Source organism: Gymnoscopelus microlampas (genome assembly GCF_963454915.1).
Source record: "Gymnoscopelus microlampas genome assembly, chromosome: 14".
Classification (NCBI taxonomy): Eukaryota; Metazoa; Chordata; class Actinopteri; order Myctophiformes; family Myctophidae; genus Gymnoscopelus; species Gymnoscopelus microlampas.
This window is the reverse complement of record NC_139951.1, coordinates 46289142-46313443: the sequence shown is the minus strand read 5'-3', so window position 1 is coordinate 46313443 and position 24302 is coordinate 46289142. Positions and strand designations below refer to the sequence as shown.

Genomic DNA, 24302 nt, shown 5'->3' with positions numbered 1-24302 from the left:
CCGAAACAACAGGTTGAGAATTGATTGCGTGAAACAATCACCTGTGCGTCCAGTCTCAATGTTAGTAAACAAATAATTGGTCTATTACATTTTGTTTGACTCCGTTCCACAGATAAATATTGTGAAAATAGCAGATCTACAAGCTCACAACGCCTCACAATGCGAGCAATGTTGTGAGCTTGTAGATCGGCTATTTTCAAAATGTTTGCCTCTTATATTATTTGACAATTTGGCAACGTAAAGGGCAAATCCTGCCCTTTACATTGAACTTGATGACAAAGATAATCATAAATAACAATTAACCAATCAAATAATTGGGCTACATTACCTCAGCTCAGTCTTGGTTTTATGAGAGAACAGTCAGGTTGCAGTCACGTCAGATCACTCTCTGTCAATGATCACTGTTACTGGTGATGTATCTGTTGTTATAGGTCTACTGTTTTTTGTTGTTGTTATAGTTCGGGGCAAATCCCATCAGTATCCTTTCACCATTTACTCAATGCGAAACTCAAACATCAAGAAACGAAACTTAACACGTTTCTTGGAACGCAAGGCAATGAAACGAAACTTATCGAGTGTCTCCCATAGGGTGTCTCCACTTTTTTGTTTCTCCCGGCCTCTCTTCCGCAACAACAGCACCCCCCCCCCCCCCCCTCCGTGTCCTGTCTTCTTAAAGGAGCAGTACATTCAATCGTTTTTTCACCATGGAGAATTTAATCTCTCACATTGCAGGATGACCACACCACACCCCCAACCCCATGATATTTGGCAGGTAGGTGATTATGAATGTAGTTATAATGTCAACTATACTGGAATATTAATTGGAAGTAGATTGAGACTGAATTGATAGATATGGTCAAATATTGTTTGTAGGCTGCTTAATATGTATGATTTCTTGTCGAATATCAGTTGAATATGCATCCGGCATCCCATTCAGAAGAAGGCAGTTTGATCTGCTCTCACTCTGTCAGTTTGTCTGTCTGTCTTTCTCTCTCTCTCTCTCTCTCTCTCTGCATCTGGGTTTGACATTAAATCACTTTTTTATTCTTCATGTTGCCTTCTTTCCAAGGAACTTTAATGTGTTATTCTGAACCTGAGTCCATGGAAGGAAACAGCTGCTCATCTCTTCACACCAGCAGTGATGACAAGAGACAAGGCGAACAGTTATTATTTCACCAGATCTCTGTGACTGTGTCACAAGAGAATTTGGAAATTAGATGTGTTCTAACTTCTACCAATAAAACAAAACAAAACAAAAACCCTTTTAAACAAAAACCAATTTAACTACGTAAATTAATGTAGAAAAGGTTTTCTATTCTACCGTTCAAATTTCTATTTGATCGGTTCTTGACAGCTAAGGTACAGCAAGCCCACAAGAGACAGCTACACGATGAGCTGTGAACATATACTGTACAATGACAATGAGTCAATGACATAGGCAGACACTTAAGTACAATTTTGTGGTATTTTTACTTTACTGGAGTACTTCTAAATTTCAATAATTCTACCACTACTCCATTACATCTCAAAGGCAAATATTGTACTTTTACTCCACCATAATTACTTTATTAACTTTAACTTTAGTTTCTTCTTGATTATGATTACAAAACCACTTCAGATCTACATTATATATGCTTTGGCAATTTGAAAATAGCGAACTTCAAGCTCAAAACGTGACGCATTATGAGCTTGTAGTTTGGCTATTTTCACAATATTTATCTGTGGAACCGAATCATAGGCGTACTAAATGTAATGCCTCAACTCCTACATTCCAAGTGCTTGTCAGGGTGGGGGGTCCCCAGTTCAAATATGATTATTATGGGGGGTCACGGCCTGAAAAGGTTGATAAGCATCTCTCTAACAGTTAGAGCAATAGATGCTCAGCAATATGAGTTAAGAGTCTGACTCATATCAAGTAATCCATGCAAAATGCTGAGACACACAGAATGATTATGTGGTTAAAGTACACCATCTAGTGGACAGATGTCAGAACGTTAAAACTATTCCTTTGATTCGTTTTGTTTGTGTGCAAAGCTAGACCTGTTATAAACAATGTTATTTATATTACGGTTTTTTTGTTGTCGTTTTCTTTAGTAATAATTGCTATAGTGTTTGTTCAGAAACCGGGGTTTCACTGTCTCTCCAGCTCTTATAAATAAATGTTAAGGTGGATTGCCAATTTCATCCAAGATTGGATGAATATACCCATTTATCAGCTTCTATTTTGCAGTGTTCCGGTTAACTTCTTTGTGTCATCACTTCCAATTTCACGTGTTTATCCTGTATAAGATGTATAACACTCACACAATTATTTTGCTGTAACAGAAACAGATTTTGCAAGATAAACTTCTAGAATGTATTGGAGAAAAGATAAATATAGTTGTAGTGTTAGTGACCATCTTGAACACATTTAGCCACTCGGCTGGGCACAGGGAAACCGTTTGACACGTTAAATAACTGAATGTCTAAACTGAAACTGCTGCCTGATGAGGTTCACATTTATTATGTGTAACATGAATCACAGCAACGTTTTGTAGAAAGAAAACGATAAAAAACGTATAATCTCCCCCTGTGTGTTAATCATTACCTGTGATAAGGGTCACAGGTGTAGCAAGCCATGGCTCGTTACGCCCAGAGTGTAACACTTTTACGTGTAACACGTCAAAACCGCGTTTTCAGTGTTTACGTTAGATGGCGCTGTTTGCCAATCTTCTGGAGAAGAGTAGATCCGGAAATAATGTGATCGCAACAAACCCAGCCCCGTCCAATCTAATGTTAAAGGATTTAGAAAAGTACATTTGTATCTGCTTTCCTGTTTTTGTCTTTTTTTTCTTCTGTGTTTCGTATTAGGCGAGAACAAGCTATATTCAACAGCCAATAACTAAAGAACGGAGGGTTACGGTGACATGCCTTTCCCACCGATGGATCCGACAAGATCTACAAGCTCGTAGCGCGGCACCGAGTGCAGACAAAAACATATCATTTTGGGCGGTCCTTTTTACATGTATTGATTTTAGCTTGAAGCCCCATGCACCTTTCTAAATGTACACATTAAGTCTAAACTGGAGTATTTGTAGTTTTTTCAGGAACGGATGATCCTTCCCACAAACCACCTCCACGATGGATATTGCCTGCAAACACACACACACACACACACACACACACACACACACACACACACACACACACACACACACACACACACACACACACACACACACACACACACACACACACACACACACACACACACAGCTAGATAAATGTACACACAATGTAGTGTTCTTCACTTTTGTTCGCAACTATTTGTGACTACATAGAAAGTTGATATGTAGCAACTGTATTGTATAGGCTAGTAACTGGTGCACTATTTGTAACTAATACTGAAGACTACAGTGTGCTAAATCATTACCTTCTTTAGATAACCGACAGCCATGAATGGGTTTTTCACGTTCCCGTAGAATAGGGTCAACCTCCAGTAGAGGGTGAACACTGGTAAATGGTATGGTGGATACAGCTCACTGCACAGGACAAGGAGGATTTGCACATTATATATTTATATAACGGTATGACACACTGGGCGATATGGTTATGACTTCAAATGAATATCCTATTTTTTTCTAGATTACGATTAATGAATGAATATTAAACAAATAATACTGAAAATAGCAGATCTACAAGCGTGTGATCTTGTAGATTGGCTATTTACTCTCTTTCTGTACGCCGCCATTGTACACTGAAGTATATATAATACACTGGTAATAATATAGTGGTTAATCAGACAATCAATTTAGTCAAAAATGAAAAATCGAATCAAATCATTGATATAAATATATATGTTTTTAAAAAAAAGCTTCTCGATTATTCAATTAACCTGTAGGCCTAAAGGTTGTTACACACCGGGGCGTTTTTTTTTGTGCGAATAATGTGTTTTTTTTAAAAACCTTATAAAGTCAATGGCTCCGTACATGGAGCAAAAAGCGAAGCGAAAAAGCGTCTTTTAATTATTCTGAACGAGTCCGAATTTTGCGTATATTCGCCCGGTGTGTAACCACCTTAACTATCGATTTTGACATATTTTCGGTTAATAGCCCGGCTCTATGACTCGCTCCCTCTTTGAGATTTGAGGACATTCCTGACAGTTGTAGTATAGGCTACCTGAAAGTTTGTGCGATCTTCTCGGCGTAGCGGATCGCACCATTCCAATCGCTCATGACGGCACATGCCCCAATGGCCTGGTTCATCACGAGGACCATGTAAACGTTGGAGTCATCGAACACGGTTCCCATCTTGTCCAGGGACTGTTTATACATATCCAGCAACTCGCTAGGGGGTGCAAGAGAGTTAAGGATGCAATGGCACAGGCTGAACCTGAAAAGCTATTGTTAAAGGTACTCAAATCAGACTCTTGTAACAGGTGGGATGCTATACTTTGTTGATTCAACAGCTTTTACATTTACTTTACCTTAAATCTAAATGTATTTAATTACATTTATGTTGGTTATCAGATAATATTTTCAGAGCATAATGGCTCTTGCCAAACAAGTATAAGTTGTCTCAGTAGATCAGTGTGCGAAAGGGGAACGCTTGATAGGCTTTTCGAGAACAGGTACAGCATGACTCCGGGTGCTATTTATACGATCAATAGCTAGGCCTGTCACAATTATTATAACCGTCTAATCGAAATTACACACATGGTCTAAAACACAGGGTGTTGTGGGTGTGAAAACCTCATCTTATGTAAGGATATTTTTCTCCCTGCTCTTGGCGGCTAATTCCAACTGTCCAATGGTCATCTTAGCGAAGCGGACCATGTCACTGATGACGTCTGGCCCAATGGGATCACTCCGCTCACGCACTTTGAGCTTGGCCTCGTCCTGAGACCAAGGAGAGAAGATGACATGTTAGAGTTGAGGAACATTAGTCGCTTGTGAACTAGGATCATTATGTTATCAATTATCTATTAATACTGCTGTGCTCTTGTGTGTGATGATTGTGTTTGTTTGTTTAATTGTGTGTTTGTTTGCTTATTTATTTAAAAAATGTTTCAAAAGATTCTCAGACATTTTAAAAAAATTATTCAAAATTTTCTGAAAAATATGGCTTAAGTGATTAATAATAATAATAATAATAATAATAATAATAATAATAATAATAATAATAACTAGAAAAAGTGCTCCTCGGAGCACAACTCTCCGCCAGAAGACTTGTGTTGGTTCGAAGGTCGCGAAGGTCGCTATCCCTCTTGTATATGTAAGTGTCCTATCCATCCTGTCTGGGTAAGTGTCCTCTTCCGTTCATTCTGTGTAAGTGTCCTATCCCTCCTGTCCTATCCGTCCTGTCTATGTAAGTGTCATATCCCTCCTGTCTATATAAGTGTCCTATCTGTCCTATCTGTCCAATAAGACAGATAGGAACAATTGGACCACGACTACTTGACTACTTCCGGTTCGAAGGTCTGGGAGTGAGCTAGTGGCCGGATTTTCGGTATTGGAATCTGGCTTATCACAGTGACACATGTATTTATAGGTCGCTATCCCTCTTGTATATGTAAGTGTCCTATCCAACCTGTCTGGGTAAGTGTCCTCTTCCGTTCTGTCTGTGTGAGTGTCCTATCCCTCCTGTCTGTATAAGTGTCCTATGTCATATCCCTCCTGTCTATATAAATGTCCTATCTGTCCTATCTGCCAATTATGTATCATGGTTCCCGTCTTATGTATCATGGTTCCCGTGTATCATGGTTCCCGTCTTACCTCACTCTGACAGTGGCGGAGACACTGTCAGAGTGATGCCATGTATATATAGGCCCGGTGGCGTCACTAGCCAATCAGATCACAGTATTTCACGTGTCACGTGAGGCTTGACCAATCGGTGTGTCATGTTTAGAAAGTGAAAACGCAGTGATAACAATACTCTCCTGGCGGAGAGTAATTAAAGCTGCAAGCAGCGATGACTGGGCCCTCGACGTTCTGTCTCAATACAAGTCTGTTTGGCAATCAGCTGAAAAGTTAGGCTACATTGCTTAAGCAATTTATGTCTGTCCCTATGGGCCGTCAAAGTGTACCCAGGAAATATTGTAGGTTTTGGATGCTGGGAACCGGAGTTATGGCTGTTTAAATCCCAGCCAATAGGAACACAGAGGGGGCGGGGCTTAAGCAATTTCAGCCTGTCTCTATTGGCCGTCTAAGTGTACCTAGCAAATTTCGTAGGTATTCGATGCTGGGAACCAGTGTTATGGCTGTTTAAAGCCCAGCCAATACGAAGACAGAGGGGGCGGGGCTTAAGCAATTACAGCTCCACCCTATTGGTGGTCTAAGTGCACAATAGCCGATAGCTCAATCGGCTATTTTTTTTTGGCACATTTGGGTCCCGTGCAGACACCAAATGTATCTTTTAGGTTTCGAGTTGAAAAGGGAATCCCAGGTTTACAGTGTTTGTTCTAAGGTTTTATCTATGTGTTTACACATCTAAATTCCCTCACCGGACACTAAAACCTCTGAGCTGAACTGTATATGTAATTCTATTTTGTCAAGTTTTTTTTTCAGTCTTGGTTTTTCATGACTTACTTTGGACTTAGTTTGACATTCCTGGCAGTCACAGGTGAAGTTGTATTTGTCTCTTAACTCGTCGTTTCTGTCTTCTGTTGGGTATATAGGGTCTATGTAGCTTATCAGCATCTTTTGAAGGCACAGAAACACACACAGACATGTGAATAGTACTTCAGGTTTCTCCTCCACATCTACTTCTGGGGTCAAGGAGTTGTTTTTTTATCTGGAGTGTCTAAGGGCAAGTACACACTGTAGGACTTTTAAAGTGGTCAGGGAGTCATCTGATCGTTAAGCATTTCACACTACAGGAGTCCATTTCTTGAAATCGGCTGTCATATATCGTTGTGGTTTTTACACTGATCGGCGACAATAGCTGTGACGCGTTGTGAGCTTGTAGATCAGTGGTGTCAAACTGGTGTTTCGCAGGCCAATTCTGGGACCATCACGATGATGGCCGTTCATTCAACTCTACCTGGAGAGAACGCTTTTTCAACAGCATCACAAATCCGGTAAAACACTGTTGTATGGAGAAGTATATATGAGGAGGAGTAGAGTGGCTGCATTCCTTTGCCTGTTATCTCTCCTATGGTACAAACATGCAGCATGGACGGAATTCTGGACGAAATCATATCCAACGATGACAACATATTCTAAGGCTTGGGTCTGAGAGTCTAAATCTCATCAAACGGTGGTCTGTGGCTCGAATGCTGAATAAATAATGGACCTTGATATGAAAAAGGTTGAAAACCACTGCCACTGAAAACCACTGAAAACCACTTGTAACACATACCGTGTCCCCCATACACAAAAATACATCCCTGTACAGCTGTCTCCTCTCCTCACCTCATCACCAGGCTTCATATCCTGTACTGCCCGTATTTCTGCTGTCGTTCCCTTGTATGTCATTACCACACTGGGTACACAGCTGTGGTTCATGAGGGAAACACTGAGGGGAGAGAGGGTGATGGAGAGAGGGTCAACAGGAAGAGAAGAGAGAAAGAGAGGAGCGATAGAGAGTCCATGAGCTAGAGCCCCAAAATTGAGCCATGATTATCAAATGGGTGGGCAAACCTAAGTTTGATTTTTTGACTAGCTGTATACATCTCTATTTCACAGTTTGGCATGATAACCATTGCAGACTAGTAGCTTAGTGCCGTTATCATGCGTTGAATACTGTATGTGGACCCCTATATTGTCACATGCAAATTGTTACAACTAATATATGAAGAACTTTCAATGGTGTTCATATATGAACCCACTTCTCTGCACAATTCAAGTATGGGGAATTGATTGGAATGGTGATATTACTTCTTCAAAACGTCCATATACAGTATGCTTAAATGGCCTTTTAATGAATGCAAGATTTCATTCACAAATATATTCATTTTAAAAATAAGGCCTATTAATATCCCCAATTTGAAAGTGTGCGCTGAGAACCAACATGTTCCTAATAGCTATAGAAAACTGCTCACCATTCTACGCTTTAATTTGAGTGGTAACATGTGGCTGCAAAACACATAGACCTAACCCTAAACATACTACACTAGAAAAAATAATAAACAGTGCATTTGTGTGTGTGTGTGTGTGTGTGTGTGTGTGTGTGTGTGTGTGTGTGTGTGTGTGTGTGTGTGTGTGTGTGTGTGTGTGTGTGTGTGTGTGTGTGTGTGTGTGTGTGTACACACACAAAGATTTCGACTCTTATCCACTTCCTGGTTAAAGTATTTTGGAAAATTTCTGTACTTATCTCTGCATTTGTTTTTTTGCAGTACTGTAGCTTTTTTTTAATGGTTCACTGACATGATAAGTAGGGTTTTGATGAGGATTTAACTTCGTATGTGTGCGTGTGTGTGCCTGCGTGTGCGTGTGTGCGAGTGCGTGTGTGTGTTCTTACTCAGCGTAGACAGCACGACCGTTATTAGATTCCAATTCCTCATCACACATACCGAAGCCATTACAGAGAACCTGTTGCACAGAGAGATAAATAATTACTAATCCTGCTAATGTATTCACACCTGTTGGATAACAATTTAGTCATTATTTTCTTCTTCGTCTCATTTTTTCTTTTTTCTTTTTTTTAATCCCACGTATTTGTAACCCTTTTTCACCCGGTGCCAATTATCTAAGTGATCCTGGGCGCTACACTCCCCCAGCCAGCCTAGGGAGCCCAGAGCCGAGCTCATGCCTCCTTCAATGCATGAGAGCCAACTGAGCTTCTTGTCACCTGACAGGGGGGAGTCGGCCCGGCTGTCATGGGGGAGGCGGTATAGAGACGGGGATTACTGCATGTTTTTGTGAGGGTATTAACTACCCTAGGAGACACGGGGAGAACATGCAAACCCCACACAGAAAGGCCCTTTCACCAACCCCACCTAGGGTATGGGTGCTGATGACGCCAACAGCGTCCCCGGCAGGAATCAAACCCAGGACCTTCTAGCTGCGAGGCGACAGCGCTACCGACTGCACCACCGTGCCCACTTCCTCTCATTTTTAATGATGGGGGGGGGGGGGGTACAGTATATTGTTACTGTCTGGCAGAAACCTTATATCTCCATATTTATTTTTGGCTGTGATGTGCATTGTGATGTGAGCTTGTAGATCAGCTATTGATTTTAGATTGTTCTTCACCTATAATGGCATGCCCAAAATTGGGATGCCAGGTTGAAAGTGGTAAAGTCTGTCCATGGGTTTAATAAAGCATAAGTACATTGTATTCACTGGAACACGTGTTATTTTCCCCCCCATTTCCTGTAAAGTAACAGTTTTGGACATAAAAGGACATAAAAGGTTTCCGCTGGACAACAATTATGGGGCTGTGTGTGTGTGTGTGTGTGTGTGTGTGTGTGTGTGTGTGTGTGTGTGTGTGTGTGTGTGTGTGTGTGTGTGTGTGTGTGTGTGTGTGTGTGTTCACAGTGGATACCTGGGAGAAGAGTGAAAGCAGGTCATGGTGATCAGGGAAGTCCAGGTGTTTGGAATAGAGGTGATGCAGGCTGGCGATGTCAGCCTCGTAAGCCGATTTCCTCTTGTTGTCCACATCTGGTTTGTAAAATACACAGTAAAATACACAGCGTTAATTCACTGAATGTGTAAAAATGTACTCATGTGCAAAGAATATAAATACAGAATAGACAGGTTATACTAATGCACTGCTCCACTGTATTAACCACTTTAACCCTATAAGGCATGGCAGTGGCGGCCATGTTGTGGTGCCACAAAACGAAACCCCATACGTTTTCAGAAAATATTTATATTAATTAGTTTAAGCCTTGAACCAAACCATCCATTCTCCTGGTGATTCATGACCATAAAACATTTGATTCTGCGAGAAAGAAAATATTTGAAAACCTCAAAACAAAGGGTATTTATTAAATATAGTATATCAGGTAGTCAGAATGTATCTTACCTTCATTATTCATATTATATTATTGACTCTTTCTTTCTAGGTTTCATTATTAAATCATTGAGTTATTCTATGCCTGTAGCCCATACATCCAAACAGAAAAGTCTGATCTGATTGTATTAAACAACATTAAACTCACCAACATGGCAGCTGTACGGAAAGCTTGAATTATCCTCTTTCTATCTGCAAAGTTTTAGTTTCATAAAAATCCACCGTAGACATGTTATGAGCTACTTTCTGTCAATACATTCTGTGCAGGTGATAAGTGTCAGAGTTTGGAAGCGCTCGTTTTCAATTACCCAACATCCTGCTGCCTCCTGCATTATGTGACATTTACAAACAGGTGGTACGCAGAACCGTTGAGTGATTTCCAACGAGTGCTTCCAAACTCCAACGCTCCATGCTGCTCAATGTTTTACCACTCATTATAGAAGAGGGGGGCGTGTCCCGGTGGAAAAGTGATGCACGTGCATACTCTCTATAAGACGTAAAAGCAATGGTGGTTTTCACTGTCTGGCACTGAATGATCACAGCAGCCTTGGAAAACAGCGATCACGTGCGCAAAAAGATTGCCCACCCCTCCTTAAAGCGGTAAAGTCCTGTTTTTCTGTTAATTCAACTCTGAGAGTGTATAAATGGAACTGAATAAGGGTCCATTTGGCTACATCTTTCCTCTCTCTTAGTTACAAATGAATTACATTAAATTAACACAGATTGTATGGCGAATGTACCCATGTGTGTGCATGTTTGTGTGTTTCTGTTGAGTGATCCCTTACATGAATGCAATTCTCCAATCAGAATAAGCTTCTCAGATGCAGATCTTTCTTTCTGTGCCTTCTGTAGAAAGAAGCATTTGCAAGGAATCAAGCATTGGCAAAAATTCGACACTTCTTAACTCATTGAGTACCATTAACGTGTTTCACGTGTTTTACCGCTATGGTCAAGGGTGCACATAACTGGTGCGCAGGTGCGCATGCGCACCCAAAATAAATAAAGCGCGGCACAAAAGACGACGCAAGGCGCTTTTGCGCACAACAGCTGGGACAGGAATTTCCAATTTTTTATTTTTTAGCAAAACTAAAAAATGAAAGCCTGGAGATCGAGGCTAGGAATTTACTTCCTGAAGCCACACTCACACAATCACGCTAAAGCACGCGTCGGCCCCATGTACAGCCATTAGGCGCAGGGGGAGGGGACGCATGCTGCGCGTGATTGTGTGAGTGTTGCCTCGCATCGCCTCGCATTGCCTCGCTGCGTGCAGGTAGCCAGCAGCGGCTGTTAGAGGCACTCGTCACCGATGATGAACGCACAGTAATGGTGCAAAATATGCGCAAAATACAGCGCAGGGCACCAACCTTGGGGGCTTCACCTAACGGCGTGAGAAAAAAAAACGTCGAAAATCGGCGGAATTTGGAAGCACAGCGTCCTTTTTTTCAGGTGCTCTTCTGAGTACTAGACCTAAAATGTTATTTGCACCCCTGGCTATGGTGCAACGTGCCATTAACGCGTTTCACGTGTTTTTGAAAAAAAAATAGATTAGATAACCAGAAATAATTTGGCCACTCAATGAGTTAATATCTTTATTTAAACAAATGATGCAGAAAGGTTCTTCTATATAAAGCAGTTAGTACAAAGCACTGAATGGTTTAAGGCCAAAATACATTTATGATGTTGTGCTATCATGAACTTCCACTCAGACAGGGGTCATCAACATGTCCATACATGGACAAACATGTCCGGCTAGACTTGTCTATGTCCGTGGCACTTTTTTATTTTTTTGGTGATTGGTCTCCTAGCCAATACAGTGACAAAATCCAAAACATATTTTTTCCAATTAAATGACCCCCCCCCCCCCCCCCCCCCAACTTACCTTTGTGGCAAGGGTCCTGGCCAACAGGCGGACACTCTCTGATGGACACCATTTCGGACCATACTTAACCATTGCTGAGCACTCCAGCTTGTGCATATTCCAGTCCCCCTTCTGACAAACACAAACACAAACACACACACACACACACACACACACACACACACACGATGGAATATGGAAAATCATACAATACCGTGTTGATCACATGGCTATAGAGCACCGAAGTCTGACGTAATTTACTCATCCTACCTGGGTTGTGGTTTATTTCCCCCATTCAGAATTCCCATAGACTGGTTTAATATCGCGTCAAATAAGAACTGTGTTCCAAAAATAAACAAATGACCCTGGCGGTTTGACTCTTATGGATATGAAGCATCAACTGACGGTGAGAAAACGCTTATGTTACTGCGGCCAAATTAGTTACATTTTCGCCAGAAATACTTTGTCAAATGTGAGTGACTGACTATCATAAACGATGCAGCGACACCTCCCTGACAATATCGCCAGGACAGTTTGTTTATTTTTGGACCACAATTCCTATATGAGACGATTCTAAGATGACCCAATGTTATTCTCCATAGAGAAATTACTTCCGCAACCCAGGGGATGAACGAGTGACGTCAGGACTTCAGTACTCTATAGAGATACTGTGTACCTTTTTGCATGTTTTAAAACATACTCTCTCTCCAGGCCGAAGACAATAATGCTTAACAGTTGGTCTATAGGGCGTCTAAGCTATGCTATGTACAGTACCGTACTGTGTCCTTCCTTACCCTCTTTTCATATCGTCACAAAAAGCTATTATTTTTTAATTAACCCACTGAATCTCTTCTCCACCTGAATCAGATCTTTGCATGTCTACTGTGGTCATAGCCACTTGTGGTTAAATAAAATGACATTCAGTTCATGTGTGTATATTGATTGACTTGTTTTCTTGTTATTGTATAATTCAAATGAATTGTTCTTTTCATAATTGAAGTTTACTTAATTTAAACCTATTTTATCAAACCGTTATTTGTGTTTATTTACATTTATTTCTTAGCTTATAAGTTAAATGTTCTCAAATATAAACTTTTTTTATAAACGTTTTTCAAAATGATTAGAAAAATGTAACGATATTGGTGGTCTAGGACGCTCGGAAATTGAGATCAGCAATTCAGCATCGGACCCAAACATCTGGGTTTTGTTTCTTATTGATCCACAGTGAAACCAAAGGTGAACTTCCATGTGATCAATCACATTCCATTCTATGTTTATGTTTTACACTCAATCAGAAGTGTTCTGTATCAGATATGAAACAAAGCCATACAAGGAAACAAGTCCCCAGGACCTTTTTGTGTTATCCTTTTAACCTAATGTCTTACTGTACCGTGCACAGCTGTTTACATTTCTGACTAGTAATAAAGTATTTAATCAATCAATCAATCAATAAAAATAAAGTAACTAAGAACAAATTAACAATCAGATGGTAGAGGAATAATGTGATAAACTTCAGATGAAAATTAACTTTTGGCTAACTCTGGCTCATTTACGTCGACGTGAAAACTGACATGTTGATTAATGTGCACTGTCCCTGGTAAATAAATAAATAAATAAATAAATACAAATTCCTGCAGTCATTAACCCCCTTCTTCCTCCTCCTCCTCCTCATCCACTCGTTTCCTACCTGGCAGTTGACATTGCAATAGAAGGCTCTCTTGCACTTTACACATTTCTTCAAGTCTTCTTCTTCAGGTTTCCTATGAATGAACAAACATTAGGTTTTAATGAGCAGCATGTTACAACATATGTGTTTACATCCTCTTAGATGGATGTATTGATTGTTTACACACACACAAGCACGCACACACGCACACCTAGATAGCATTGTGCTTAGGTACTCCAGTGCACCAGATTAACTTTCAACGCAGCATAGAGAAATTTGTGAAAGAAAAATAAATAAATAAATAATAATAATAACAATGACAATAACAATAATAATAATAACTAGAAAAAGTGCTCCTCGGAGCACAACTCTCCGCCAGAAGACTTGTGTTGGGAATGTTGGGAATGTTCTATCTGTATAAGTGTCCTATCCGTCCTGTCTGTATAAGTGTCCTATCCCTCCTGTCTGTATAAGTGTCCTATCCGTCCTGTCTATGTAAGTGTCCTATCCGTCCTGTCTGTGTAAGTGTCCTATCCGTCCTGTCTGTGTAAGTGTCCTATCCAATTGTTACAGTATCCGCCATTTCTCAACCATTTCGTGATTGTTCCTGTCTTACCTCACTCTTACCAGACTTGTGTTGGGAATGTTGGGAATGTTCTAATTCTTATGTTCTAACTGTCCTATCCATCCTGTCTGTATAAGTGTCCGATCCGTCCTGTCTGTATAAGTGTCCTATCCGTCTTGTCTGTATAAGTGTCCTATCCGTCCTGTCTATGTAAGTGTCCTATCCCTCCTGTCTGTGTAAGTGTCCTATCCGTCCTGTCTGTATAAGTGTCCTATCCGTCCTGTCTGTATACTGTAAGTGTCCTATCCGTCCTGTCTGTATACTGTAAGTGTCCTATCCGTCCTGTCTGTGTAAGTGTCATATCCCTCCTGTCTATGTAAGTGTCCTATCCGTCCTGTCTGTGTAAGTGTTCTATCCGTCCTGTCTGTATAAGTGTCCTATCCGTCCTGTCTGTATAAGTGTCCTATCCGTCCTGTCTGTATAAGTGTCCTATCCGTCCTGTCTGTATACTGTAAGTGTCCTATCCGTCCTGTCTGTGTAAGTGTCATATCCCTCCTGTCTATATAAGTGTCCTATCTGTCCTATCTGCCAATTATGTATCAGCCATGCAGCCATTTCGTGATGGTTCCTGTCTTACCTCACTTTGACAGTGGCACAGACACTGTCAAAGTGACGCCATGTATTTATAGGCCGCTATGCGTCACTAGCCAATCAGATCACAGTATTTCACCGTATTGTCACGTGTCACGTGAGGCTTGACCAATCGGTGTGTCATATTTAGAAAGTGAAAACAATACTCTCCTGGCGGAGAGTAATAATAATAAAATAAAATAAAATATGAAAACACATTATTCATACCAAAAACACAAGAATGATGTGAATTCTGTCTTGGGGTAGATTATCCCCTCAGAACAGAGAAATAGCAGAAGCAGCTGTTTGCAGGAGTTCCTCCCATTGTAAACAACACAGTCCACAGACTTTGAATACTTCTGTAGTACTAGTATTAATAGAGCTGAGCTTATGGTAGACCAGCTGTCTGCTCCACCAAACAACACAACAGCCCAACGTCAATTCAATCATCCCAAACAGTGCATATCAGCAGCACTTTATAGCAAGTTCAGTCAGACAACTCTTGGATTGGATTAGAAAATATATTTATTGAGCAAGCTTGAGCATAGATATAGAAAGCATTAGAAGCATAGTTTGGCGTCAGGTCTCTGAATCCATTCACTCCCTGTAAAATAACATTTTTAATAAATGTTACATGCCAAATAGCATTTACAGGGAATGAATAAAGACCCCCACAGGGATCTAGAAACAGAGCCTACAGGTGGATGCCGGGGAGGCGGTGGGATGACACTATTCATGGTTAGCAACATACGCAGGCAAGCGAAGGCAGCAGGATCTCAGCAGCGGCGCAGCAGCAGCGTCGGCACGTCAGTGCAGCATATAAGGCAACCAGAAAGGTAGGCAGAGCAGTACTTATACCCCACCGACCAGGAGAAAGGTGCATGTGACTAGTCACCTGATCGGTTGGCCCAATCCCTTGAGTTGCCAGGCCTGAACTAGGTCCGTAAACACAGCGCCTCATTTGCCGTATAGGGACAACAGAACAGCCCTAAAGGCAGCTTTGGGTTTTGGAGGTGGGTCGCTTCCACTGTGCTCTGTGCAGAGTCAAGCCAAACCCCAGAGCAGTCTTGAACGGATCAGTTTGTTGCCTGTCCAACATGTGGTTATGGGAACCACATTTTGGACAGGCATTCCCAAGTTATGGGAATCGAACCCAGGACCTTCTTGCTGTGAGGCGACAGTGCTACCGACTGTGCCACCGTGCCCCAAGTTATGACAATTTATGACAAAATTAATAGAAATCTTCTATAGAGGAACACATCTCATCAATCATTTAAACCAAAAGTTTAATCACAAAAGTAGCTTACTGCTGCCAATGACGGCTTGAAAATGTAGCTCTCAGCTCTATTCCTGGGAGTCTATATTATTGCTACAGTAGGTTCTACTATTGTTCAAGATTATTGCTAGTTTCCCATTCTACAAAATTGTTAATTTCACCTACATTTACATACATAGGACCACAATGGAAACAAGTCCCCATGACTGTTTTGTGTTAACATTTTTGACTAATAAAGTATTCAATCAATCAGAAACCTGGTATCCCAAGTTTAAAATGTCACCAAATTCTGCTTATTTTATGTTTTAGCCTACAACACAGGCCTGTTAATGCACACAGAAAGGAAATAACAAGTTAGAATATGCATGCCACATAAATACATACATAGCAAAGCAGAAATCGCAGTACTTTCCCCTCTGTTCAACTTTGAGGACGTAAGAGTACGCCGGGGAGGTGAAGATAAGTTCTCCAACTTTGAATGGTTTGGTCAACCGAAGACCTCGTCCTTTAGTAGGACTGTGGAACATCTCGATTCCCTCGATTTGTTCCTTCATTGTTGCTTCCATGGTCTTCCGAGTGCCCGTCGAAGCAGCTTTATTCCACAAGGAAAGCAAAGATAGATTGTGGTGGTGTCCCCCCTTTAAGCTCCGTCACGTCACCAGGTCCTGTTTACTGTGAGTATCGTCATCCCCTAATGGCCCGTTCTGAACCAATACAAAAACTGATATTAATTGACTTCATAAACTGCTTCCAATATCAAAGCAACATTTGTATTTAATGAAGATATTAAAAAATATTTCATCAGCATCATCTTATACTATTATAATGTACAGTCATACAGTTCTATTCTAGGCTACACTGTAACACTATCAAACATGTGTTTAATTCCTCACCTGTTATTAATCCTGATGTTTGTCCAAGGTCCAATTGTTGCCTTCGTAGTTGATCTGTATCACACAGTGTCAGATACAAGATTACTGATTAATACAATGGTTTCTATTTCCTGTTTAAAGTTAAGCTGGGCGGAGAGACAGAGAGAGAGGTTTGCCAAGATCCTTAGCCTACGCACATTCAGAACAACCAATCATGTCTAAACACAATACACCAGCGTCCCCAGCTAAATGTGTTAATATAGCAGAAAAAAAAAAACACTTAAAAAAATAGCAGATCTACAAGCTCACAACGCAGCACAATGCGATGAGCAAAGTTTTCATTTTTCATTACAAAAATGCAAATGTCCTGCATAAACATATTATATCACATTAGTTAATGTTTACATGTTCAAATATCTTTGACAGTAATCACATTTGAACTGGGAACCCCCCACCCTGATAAGCACTTGGAATGGTAGGCATTACATTTTGTTTGACTCGGTTCCACAGATAAATATTGTGAAAATAGCAGATCGACAAGCTCACAACGCCTCACAATGTGAGGCGTTGTGAGCTTGTAGATCGGCTATTTTCAAAATGTTTGCCTCTTATATTATTTGACAATTTGGCAACGGGCAAATTCTGCCCTTTGCGTTGAACTTGATGACAAAGATAAATAGATAAATAACAATTATTAACCGATCAAATAATTGGGCTACATTACCTGAGTCGTGGTTTTATGAGAGAACAGTCAGGTTGCAGTCACATCAGATCACTCTCTGTCAATGATCACTGTTACTGTGTATCTGTTGTTTAGTTTTATAGGTCTACTGTGTTTTATTGTTGTTGTTGTTGTTGTTGTTGTTGTCCGGGGCAAATCCCATCAGTATCGTTTCACCACCATGTCATCAATGCGAAGCTCAAACATCAAGAAACGAAACTTAACACATTTCTTGGAACGCAAGGCAGTGAAACGAAACTTATCGAGTGTCTCCCATAGGGTGTCTCCACTTTTGTGAGCTGTGTTCCGTCAGCAGAAATAACGGAGCAGAAATAAGACTTCCGGTTGACGATCCCTTCAGAATAAGAGTACCCTCTAGAGTAAAAAGAAACCATTGAAAACCATTGAAAAACGGTTCATTTGCACATTAAAACTATAAATTAAGCATTTAAACGAAGCTATACAACACATATTATGTTTCTGTGTAACAAAAACGTTTTTTAAAAGATAAAAAATGTATCTAAATGGATAAATGTTGTTCAATGGAGTGCATAGCCTATAGAAATTGGACACTGGACCGGAGACGGACACGTGTGCCAACACTTGTGACATACTCACGCGTTCGGGGAGACCCCCTCTACAACGGCACACTCTCCGCTAAGCGGCACAGGTGTAAAAAAAAGTGTGGCGGACCGTCCAGTGAGGTCAGAGGTCAGAAAAGTGCCGTTTACAGTGCGTAGCCTATACAAATTGGACACTGGACCGGAGACGGACATGTGTGCCAACACTTGTGACATACTCACGCGTTCGGGGAGACCCCCTCTACAACGCCACACTCTCCGCTAAGCGGCACAGGTGTAAAAAAAAGTGTGGCGGACCGTCCAGTGAGGTCAGAGGTCAGAAAAGTGCCGTTTACAGTGCGTAGCCTATACCAATTGGACACTGGACCGGAGACGGACACGTGTGCCAACACTTGTGACATACTCACGCGTTCGGGGAGACCCCCTCTACAACGCCACACTCTCCGCTAAGCGGCACAGGTGTAAAAAAAAGTGTGGCGGACCGTCCAGTGAGGTCAGAGGTCAGAAAAGTGCCGTTTACAGTGCGTAGCCTATACCAATTGGACACTGGACCGGAGACGGACACGTGTGCCAACACTTGTGACATACTCACGCGTTCGGGGAGACCCCCTCTACAACGCCACACTCTCCGCTAAGCGGCACAGGTGTAAAAAAAAGTGTGGCGGACCGTCCAGTGAGGTCAGAGGTCAGAAAAGTGCCGTTTACAGTGCGTAGCCTATACCAATTGGACACTGGACCGGAGACGGACACGTGTGCCAACACTTGTGATATACTCACGCGTTCGGGGAGACCCCCTCTACAACGCCACACTCTCCGCTAAGCGGCACAGGTGTAAAAAAAAGTGTGGCGGACCGTCCAGTGAGGTCAGAGGTCAGAAAAGTGCCGTTTACAGTGCGTAGCCTATACCAATTGGACACTGGACCGGAGACGGACACGTGTGCCAACACTTGACATACTCACGCGTTCGGGGAGACCCCCTCTACAACGCCACACTCTCCGCTAAGCGGCACAGGTGTAAAAAAAAGTGTGGCGGACCGTCCAGTGAGGTCAGAGGTCAGAAAAGTGCCGTTTACAGTGCGTAGCCTATACCAATTGGACACTGGACCGGAGACGGACATGTGTGCCAACACTTGTGACATACTCACGCGTTCGGGGAGACCCCCTCTACAACGCCACACTCTCCGCTAAGCGGCACAGGTGTAAAAAAAAGTGTGGCGGACCGTCCAGTGAGGTCAGAGGTCAGAAAAGTGCCGTTTACAGTGCGTAGCCTATACCAATTGGACACTGGACCGGAGACGGACACGTGTGCCAACACTTGTGACATACTCACGCGTTCGGGGAGACCCCCTCTACAACGCCACACTCTCCGCTAAGCGGCACAGGTGTAAAAAAAAGTGTGGCGGACCGTCCAGTGAGGTCAGAGGTCAGAAAAGTGCCGTTTACAGTGCGTAGCCTATACCAATTGGACACTGGACCGGAGACGGACATGTGTGCCAACACTTGTGACATACTCACGCGTTCGGGGAGACCCCCTCTACAACGCCACACTCTCCGCTAAGCGGCACAGGTGTAAAAAAAAGTGTGGCGGACCGTCCAGTGAGGTCAGAGGTCAGAAAAGTGCCGTTTACAGTGCGTAGCCTATACCAATTGGACACTGGACCGGAGACGGACACGTGTGCCAACACTTGTGACATACTCACGCGTTCGGGGAGACCCCCTCTACAACGCCACACTCTCCGCTAAGCGGCACAGGTGTAAAAAAAAGTGTGGCGGACCGTCCAGTGAGGTCAGAGGTCAGAAAAGTGCCGTTTACAGTGCGTAGCCTATACCAATTGGACACTGGACCGGAGACGGACATGTGTGCCAACACTTGTGACATACTCACGCGTTCGGGGAGACCCCCTCTACAACGCCACACTCTCCGCTAAGCGGCACAGGTGTAAAAAAAAGTGTGGCGGGCCGTCCAGTGAGGTCAGAGGTCAGAAAAGTGCCCTTTTCTGCCATTTTCAGACAATAGTGGACACTGGACCGGAGACGGCTGCCGATGCCAGCACTTGTGACATACACACGCATTCAGGGAGACCCCCTCTACAACGCCACACTCTCCGCTAAGCCAGACAGGTGTATTTGGAAAAGCGGCGGGCCGTCCAGTGAGGTCAGGGGTCAGAAAACAGCCATTTTCAGTGCATAGACTCCACAAATTGGACGCTGGACATGAGACAGCTATTTGCCGTGGCACTTACTATTACTTACTTACAATTATAACAATCTGTTCTTGCTTACAATTGACCGCTGATCATTCAGGCTACAATCACAATTTAACACAAAACATTGTAGATTAATATAATATCACAGACTGAGGTTACCTGTTGTTGTCATGTCACTGTGACGCAGTGTTAATTTTTATTTAGTTATAGTCATAGTCTTTTGAATAACATTTAATTTAGTTTTAGTCATATTTTATTCACCTTAAATGTTTGTTTTAGTGTAGTTTTAGTCGACTAAATATAATACGATTTTAGTCGACTAAATCTACAGTTGATTTTGTCGTCAAAAATGTATTTTGGCGGGCCTTGATGGCGTCGTAATGCTACATTTTACACTTGGTTGCATGCTGAAATTAGCCAATCTAGTGAATCTACTGCTGTGACTTCACGTATCAAATTAAATAAAATACCTTTTAAAAAGTTCTATTGATGTCACCTCCTTGTGACTCCATAATAAATCAAACCTACTCATTGGCTTTTTGGAAGAGGATGCAAGTCCCAGGAAGTGCCACAGAATATAATCAGGAAGTTTTAAAGCATCTTCTGTGCATACAGTACTGTTGCGTTGACCAGTTATTGATTGATATGTGTGGATACTCCCACAAAACAGACATGGCTATGGACAAGCCTTGCTTCTATTTCAGTTTCCCAGTTTGACATCAGTAAAACATTTCAATACCATTAATAAAGGCACACACCAACATCTCGTTCTGTGTCTCTCTCCGTTCCTGAGATATGACTGATGTAACATTGACTGTGACTATGATTGTGACCTTGAGCCATTTTTATAGGGCAGCCCAGAGATCATTTCTACCAAGTTCCATGAAAATCTGCAACTCTCTTCTATCAGGTAATGGATGTGGAGCCATTTCAAAATGTGTGACATTTTCAAAGAGAACTCTGGAACTAATCTGAACAAGAATCAAGAGGGATTTATTTGTCACTTACTCAATACAGGTACAAGCAGTGAAATGTTGGGAGCTGTTTCTACAGAGACTGTGCTAACACAACCAATGTCTTTTTAAAATTATAGATAACAGGAAAAAAATGAAAGTACAGATGGAATGGCATGTATGATAATTGATAAACCTCTTAAAACATGTATAATAATCTGTAGCAGCAGTGCCAAATGTGCAAAAATAGAAGATAGCAACGCATTGCAGGCTTGCAGGCTTGTGCAAATAAGAGCGTCTGCTAAATGCCTAAATGCCTAAATTGTAAATCGCATTGTGAGCTTGTATATCGCCTATTTTAACTATTTTAAAATAGTCCCAGTCCCACACGTACAGTCCCAGTCGGCAAAGTGTCACCTGGTACTACCAGGTGACCAATTGACACTTATTTGCACTTTTCTGACCTCTGACCTCACTGGACGGCCCGCCACACTTTTTTTTACACCTCTCCCGCTTAGCGGAGAGTGTGGCAGTGTAGAGGGGGTCTCCCCGAACGCGTGTGTATGTCACAAGTGCTGGCATCGGCAGCCGTCTCCGGTCCAGTGTCCACTATTGTCTGAAAATGGCAGAAAAGGGCACTTTTCTGACCTCTGACCTCACTGGACGGCCCGCCACACTTTTTTTTACACCTCTCCCGCTTAGCGGAGAGTGTGGCGTTGTAGAGGGGGTCTCCCTGAACGCGTGCGTATGTCACGCGTGCCCCCGCAAATAGCTATCTCGTGTCCAGCGCCCAATTTGTGAAGTCTATATGCACTGAAAATTGACCTTTTCTGACCCCTGACCTCACTGGACGGCCCGCCACTTTTCCAAATACACCTCTTCCGCTTAGCGCCGAGTGTGGCGTTGTAGAGGGGGTCTCCCTGAACGTGTGCGTATGTCAAAAGTGCTAGCGCAAACAGCCGTCTCCTGTCCAGTGTCCAGTATTGTCTGAAAATGGCACTTTTCTTACCTCAGGCCGCACTGGGCGGCCTGCCACTTTCCTTTTTTTACAAATTATCTCTCAAATGTTCACCAGCATTCTGTACTGGTCTGTATCCATTTTCTATCAAGGTTATGGGCGCTCAGTTATGGAGAAGTACACACACACACACACACACACACACACACACACACACACACACACACACACACACACACAAACTACAAATTCACTAATATTTCTGTCCTCTATCTTTTTTATGCTGTGTTTCCATGTTGTATATATGTTGTTAAATAATATACATTTTTAATGATTTGTTTCTGATTACATTTGTATTTGTATTGTATTTTAGTTTTTAAATAGGTGAGATCAACTTTATAAACCCCAAATTCTTCTTTTTTTTTAATCTCACCTGCACTATCTACTATTATTATTTGTAGCATATTTTGTGGTCTCTTTTATCATTGTTTATTTGCTTCTGCAATAAACAATATTATATCATCATCATTTTCCAAGAGTGACCTGGCCTAGAGTCAGCATTATTACAACAATGGACAAACAATACAAAAACAATACATATATATATAACACACACAAATCAATATCCAGTTAAAGTGCAAAACAGTGCTAAGTGCACATTTAATGGGGGTCAATAGCCAATTTCAAACTGGAACAACCATTTAAAAAGACATACTGTACATCATAAATGTATTTTTTAAATACAATTATGTCTTTTTTTTTAAACTTGCCACTTAGAAGTGTTTTAGTATGAGCCATTTAAAAGGCATACATCATAAATGTATTTTTAAATTAGATTTGTGTCTTTTAAAAAACATAAAAAATTCTCGATCTTATTTTGAAGGCAACCGGAACCCTTATTTCTGCTAGGTCGAAAACCGGAAGTCCAATTTCTGCTGACGGAACGGAGCTACTTTTGTGTTTCTCCCGGCTTCTCTTCCGCAACAACAACACCCCCCCCCCCCCCACCCCGTGTCCTGTCTAGCTGTCTTCTTAAAGGAGCAGTACATTCAATAGTGAATACTCTTTTCACCATGGAAAATACCCTATGAAAGGGGTTTTGTAATGTCAACTTTTGTGATCCATTCGAGAGCGGAATAGCTGGCTATGAAAATACCCACTTATGCCTGCCAGTGTCAAAAAATAAAAAGGAAATGACAATATAAACAATGAACATTATTACAATTATTCCTCAGGGGCACTACAAGTACAAATTTGTTTTTTGTTTTTTACTTTACTGGAGTATTTCCATTATTATTACCATTACTATTATTTTACTTCTACTCCACTATAACTTACTTTAATTACTAGATACTTTGCAGATATAAATTATTATATTATAAAACACACATTAACCACTTTAGTCCTATTTTATACCCATTTACACGATGATTTGGTGACAAATACAATAAATACAAATAAATAAAAGTGTAAATGCATTACAATCAAATCAAATCAAACAGCTAAAACATATGCATCTTGTACAAAGAGTCACTGATGGTCTGCTCAAACTCAGTGGTTCTCATCCCCAGGGCCCAGGGGGTCTCCACATGATTTAGTTGGGGCCCCCCAGATAACTGTGAAGTGACAATTTAAGGACTTTTAAGACCTTTTTAAACCCCCCAAAAAAGAAAGGAAAAAAAGACCATTACTGCGTCAAAAGGAATAACACACTATAAAATAACATTTTTGTTTTGGTGTGCAAAGCTAGACCTGTTATTATAAACAGTGTTATTACAACAACCTTAAAGGTAGAGTAAGTCATATTTTTGGTTGAAAAAAAATATATTTTTTGTTTTGTTGTTTAGCAATCATTGCTATAGTGTTTGTTCGGTTTCCTGTCTCTCCAGCTCTTTATTAAACAGAAAATAATGTTCAGGTGGATTGCCAATTTCATCCAATCAGGAGATTGTATTTGACTCTGTGCCCTCTTTATACTGTACCATAATAATACTGTACATAATAATAAGGTAATTTCTTAACTCTATGACATGACATGCCCTCATTTGAAAACAAAGGTGAATTTCTGTGGTGCTAACA

General features: G+C 41.4%; 2 protein-coding genes across 3 annotated transcripts in view; both read right to left on the bottom strand.

Moving 5' to 3' along the window:
• LOC311059899 (N-lysine methyltransferase SMYD2-A-like) overlaps window positions 1–24302 on the bottom strand; it is a gene marked incomplete at its 5' end in the record, with an annotated part of 128510 nt that overhangs the window by 15276 nt on the left and 88932 nt on the right. The window lies entirely within an intron of this gene.
• LOC311059902 (N-lysine methyltransferase SMYD2-like) lies at window positions 682–23205 on the bottom strand. Its single transcript, XM_084078012.1, has 15 exons — window positions 23177–23205; window positions 17528–17813; window positions 16825–16878; window positions 16316–16635; window positions 13482–13554; window positions 11816–11926; window positions 10722–10782; window positions 9466–9581; window positions 8440–8510; window positions 7392–7494; window positions 6567–6677; window positions 4751–4877; window positions 4159–4333; window positions 3413–3521; window positions 682–3131 (listed from the first exon to the last, which is right to left on the bottom strand). Exons 4-15 carry the CDS (start codon window positions 16495–16497, stop codon window positions 3039–3041), a joined length of 1332 nt encoding a protein of 443 aa, XP_083934138.1. The 5' UTR covers window positions 16498–16635; window positions 16825–16878; window positions 17528–17813; window positions 23177–23205; the 3' UTR covers window positions 682–3038.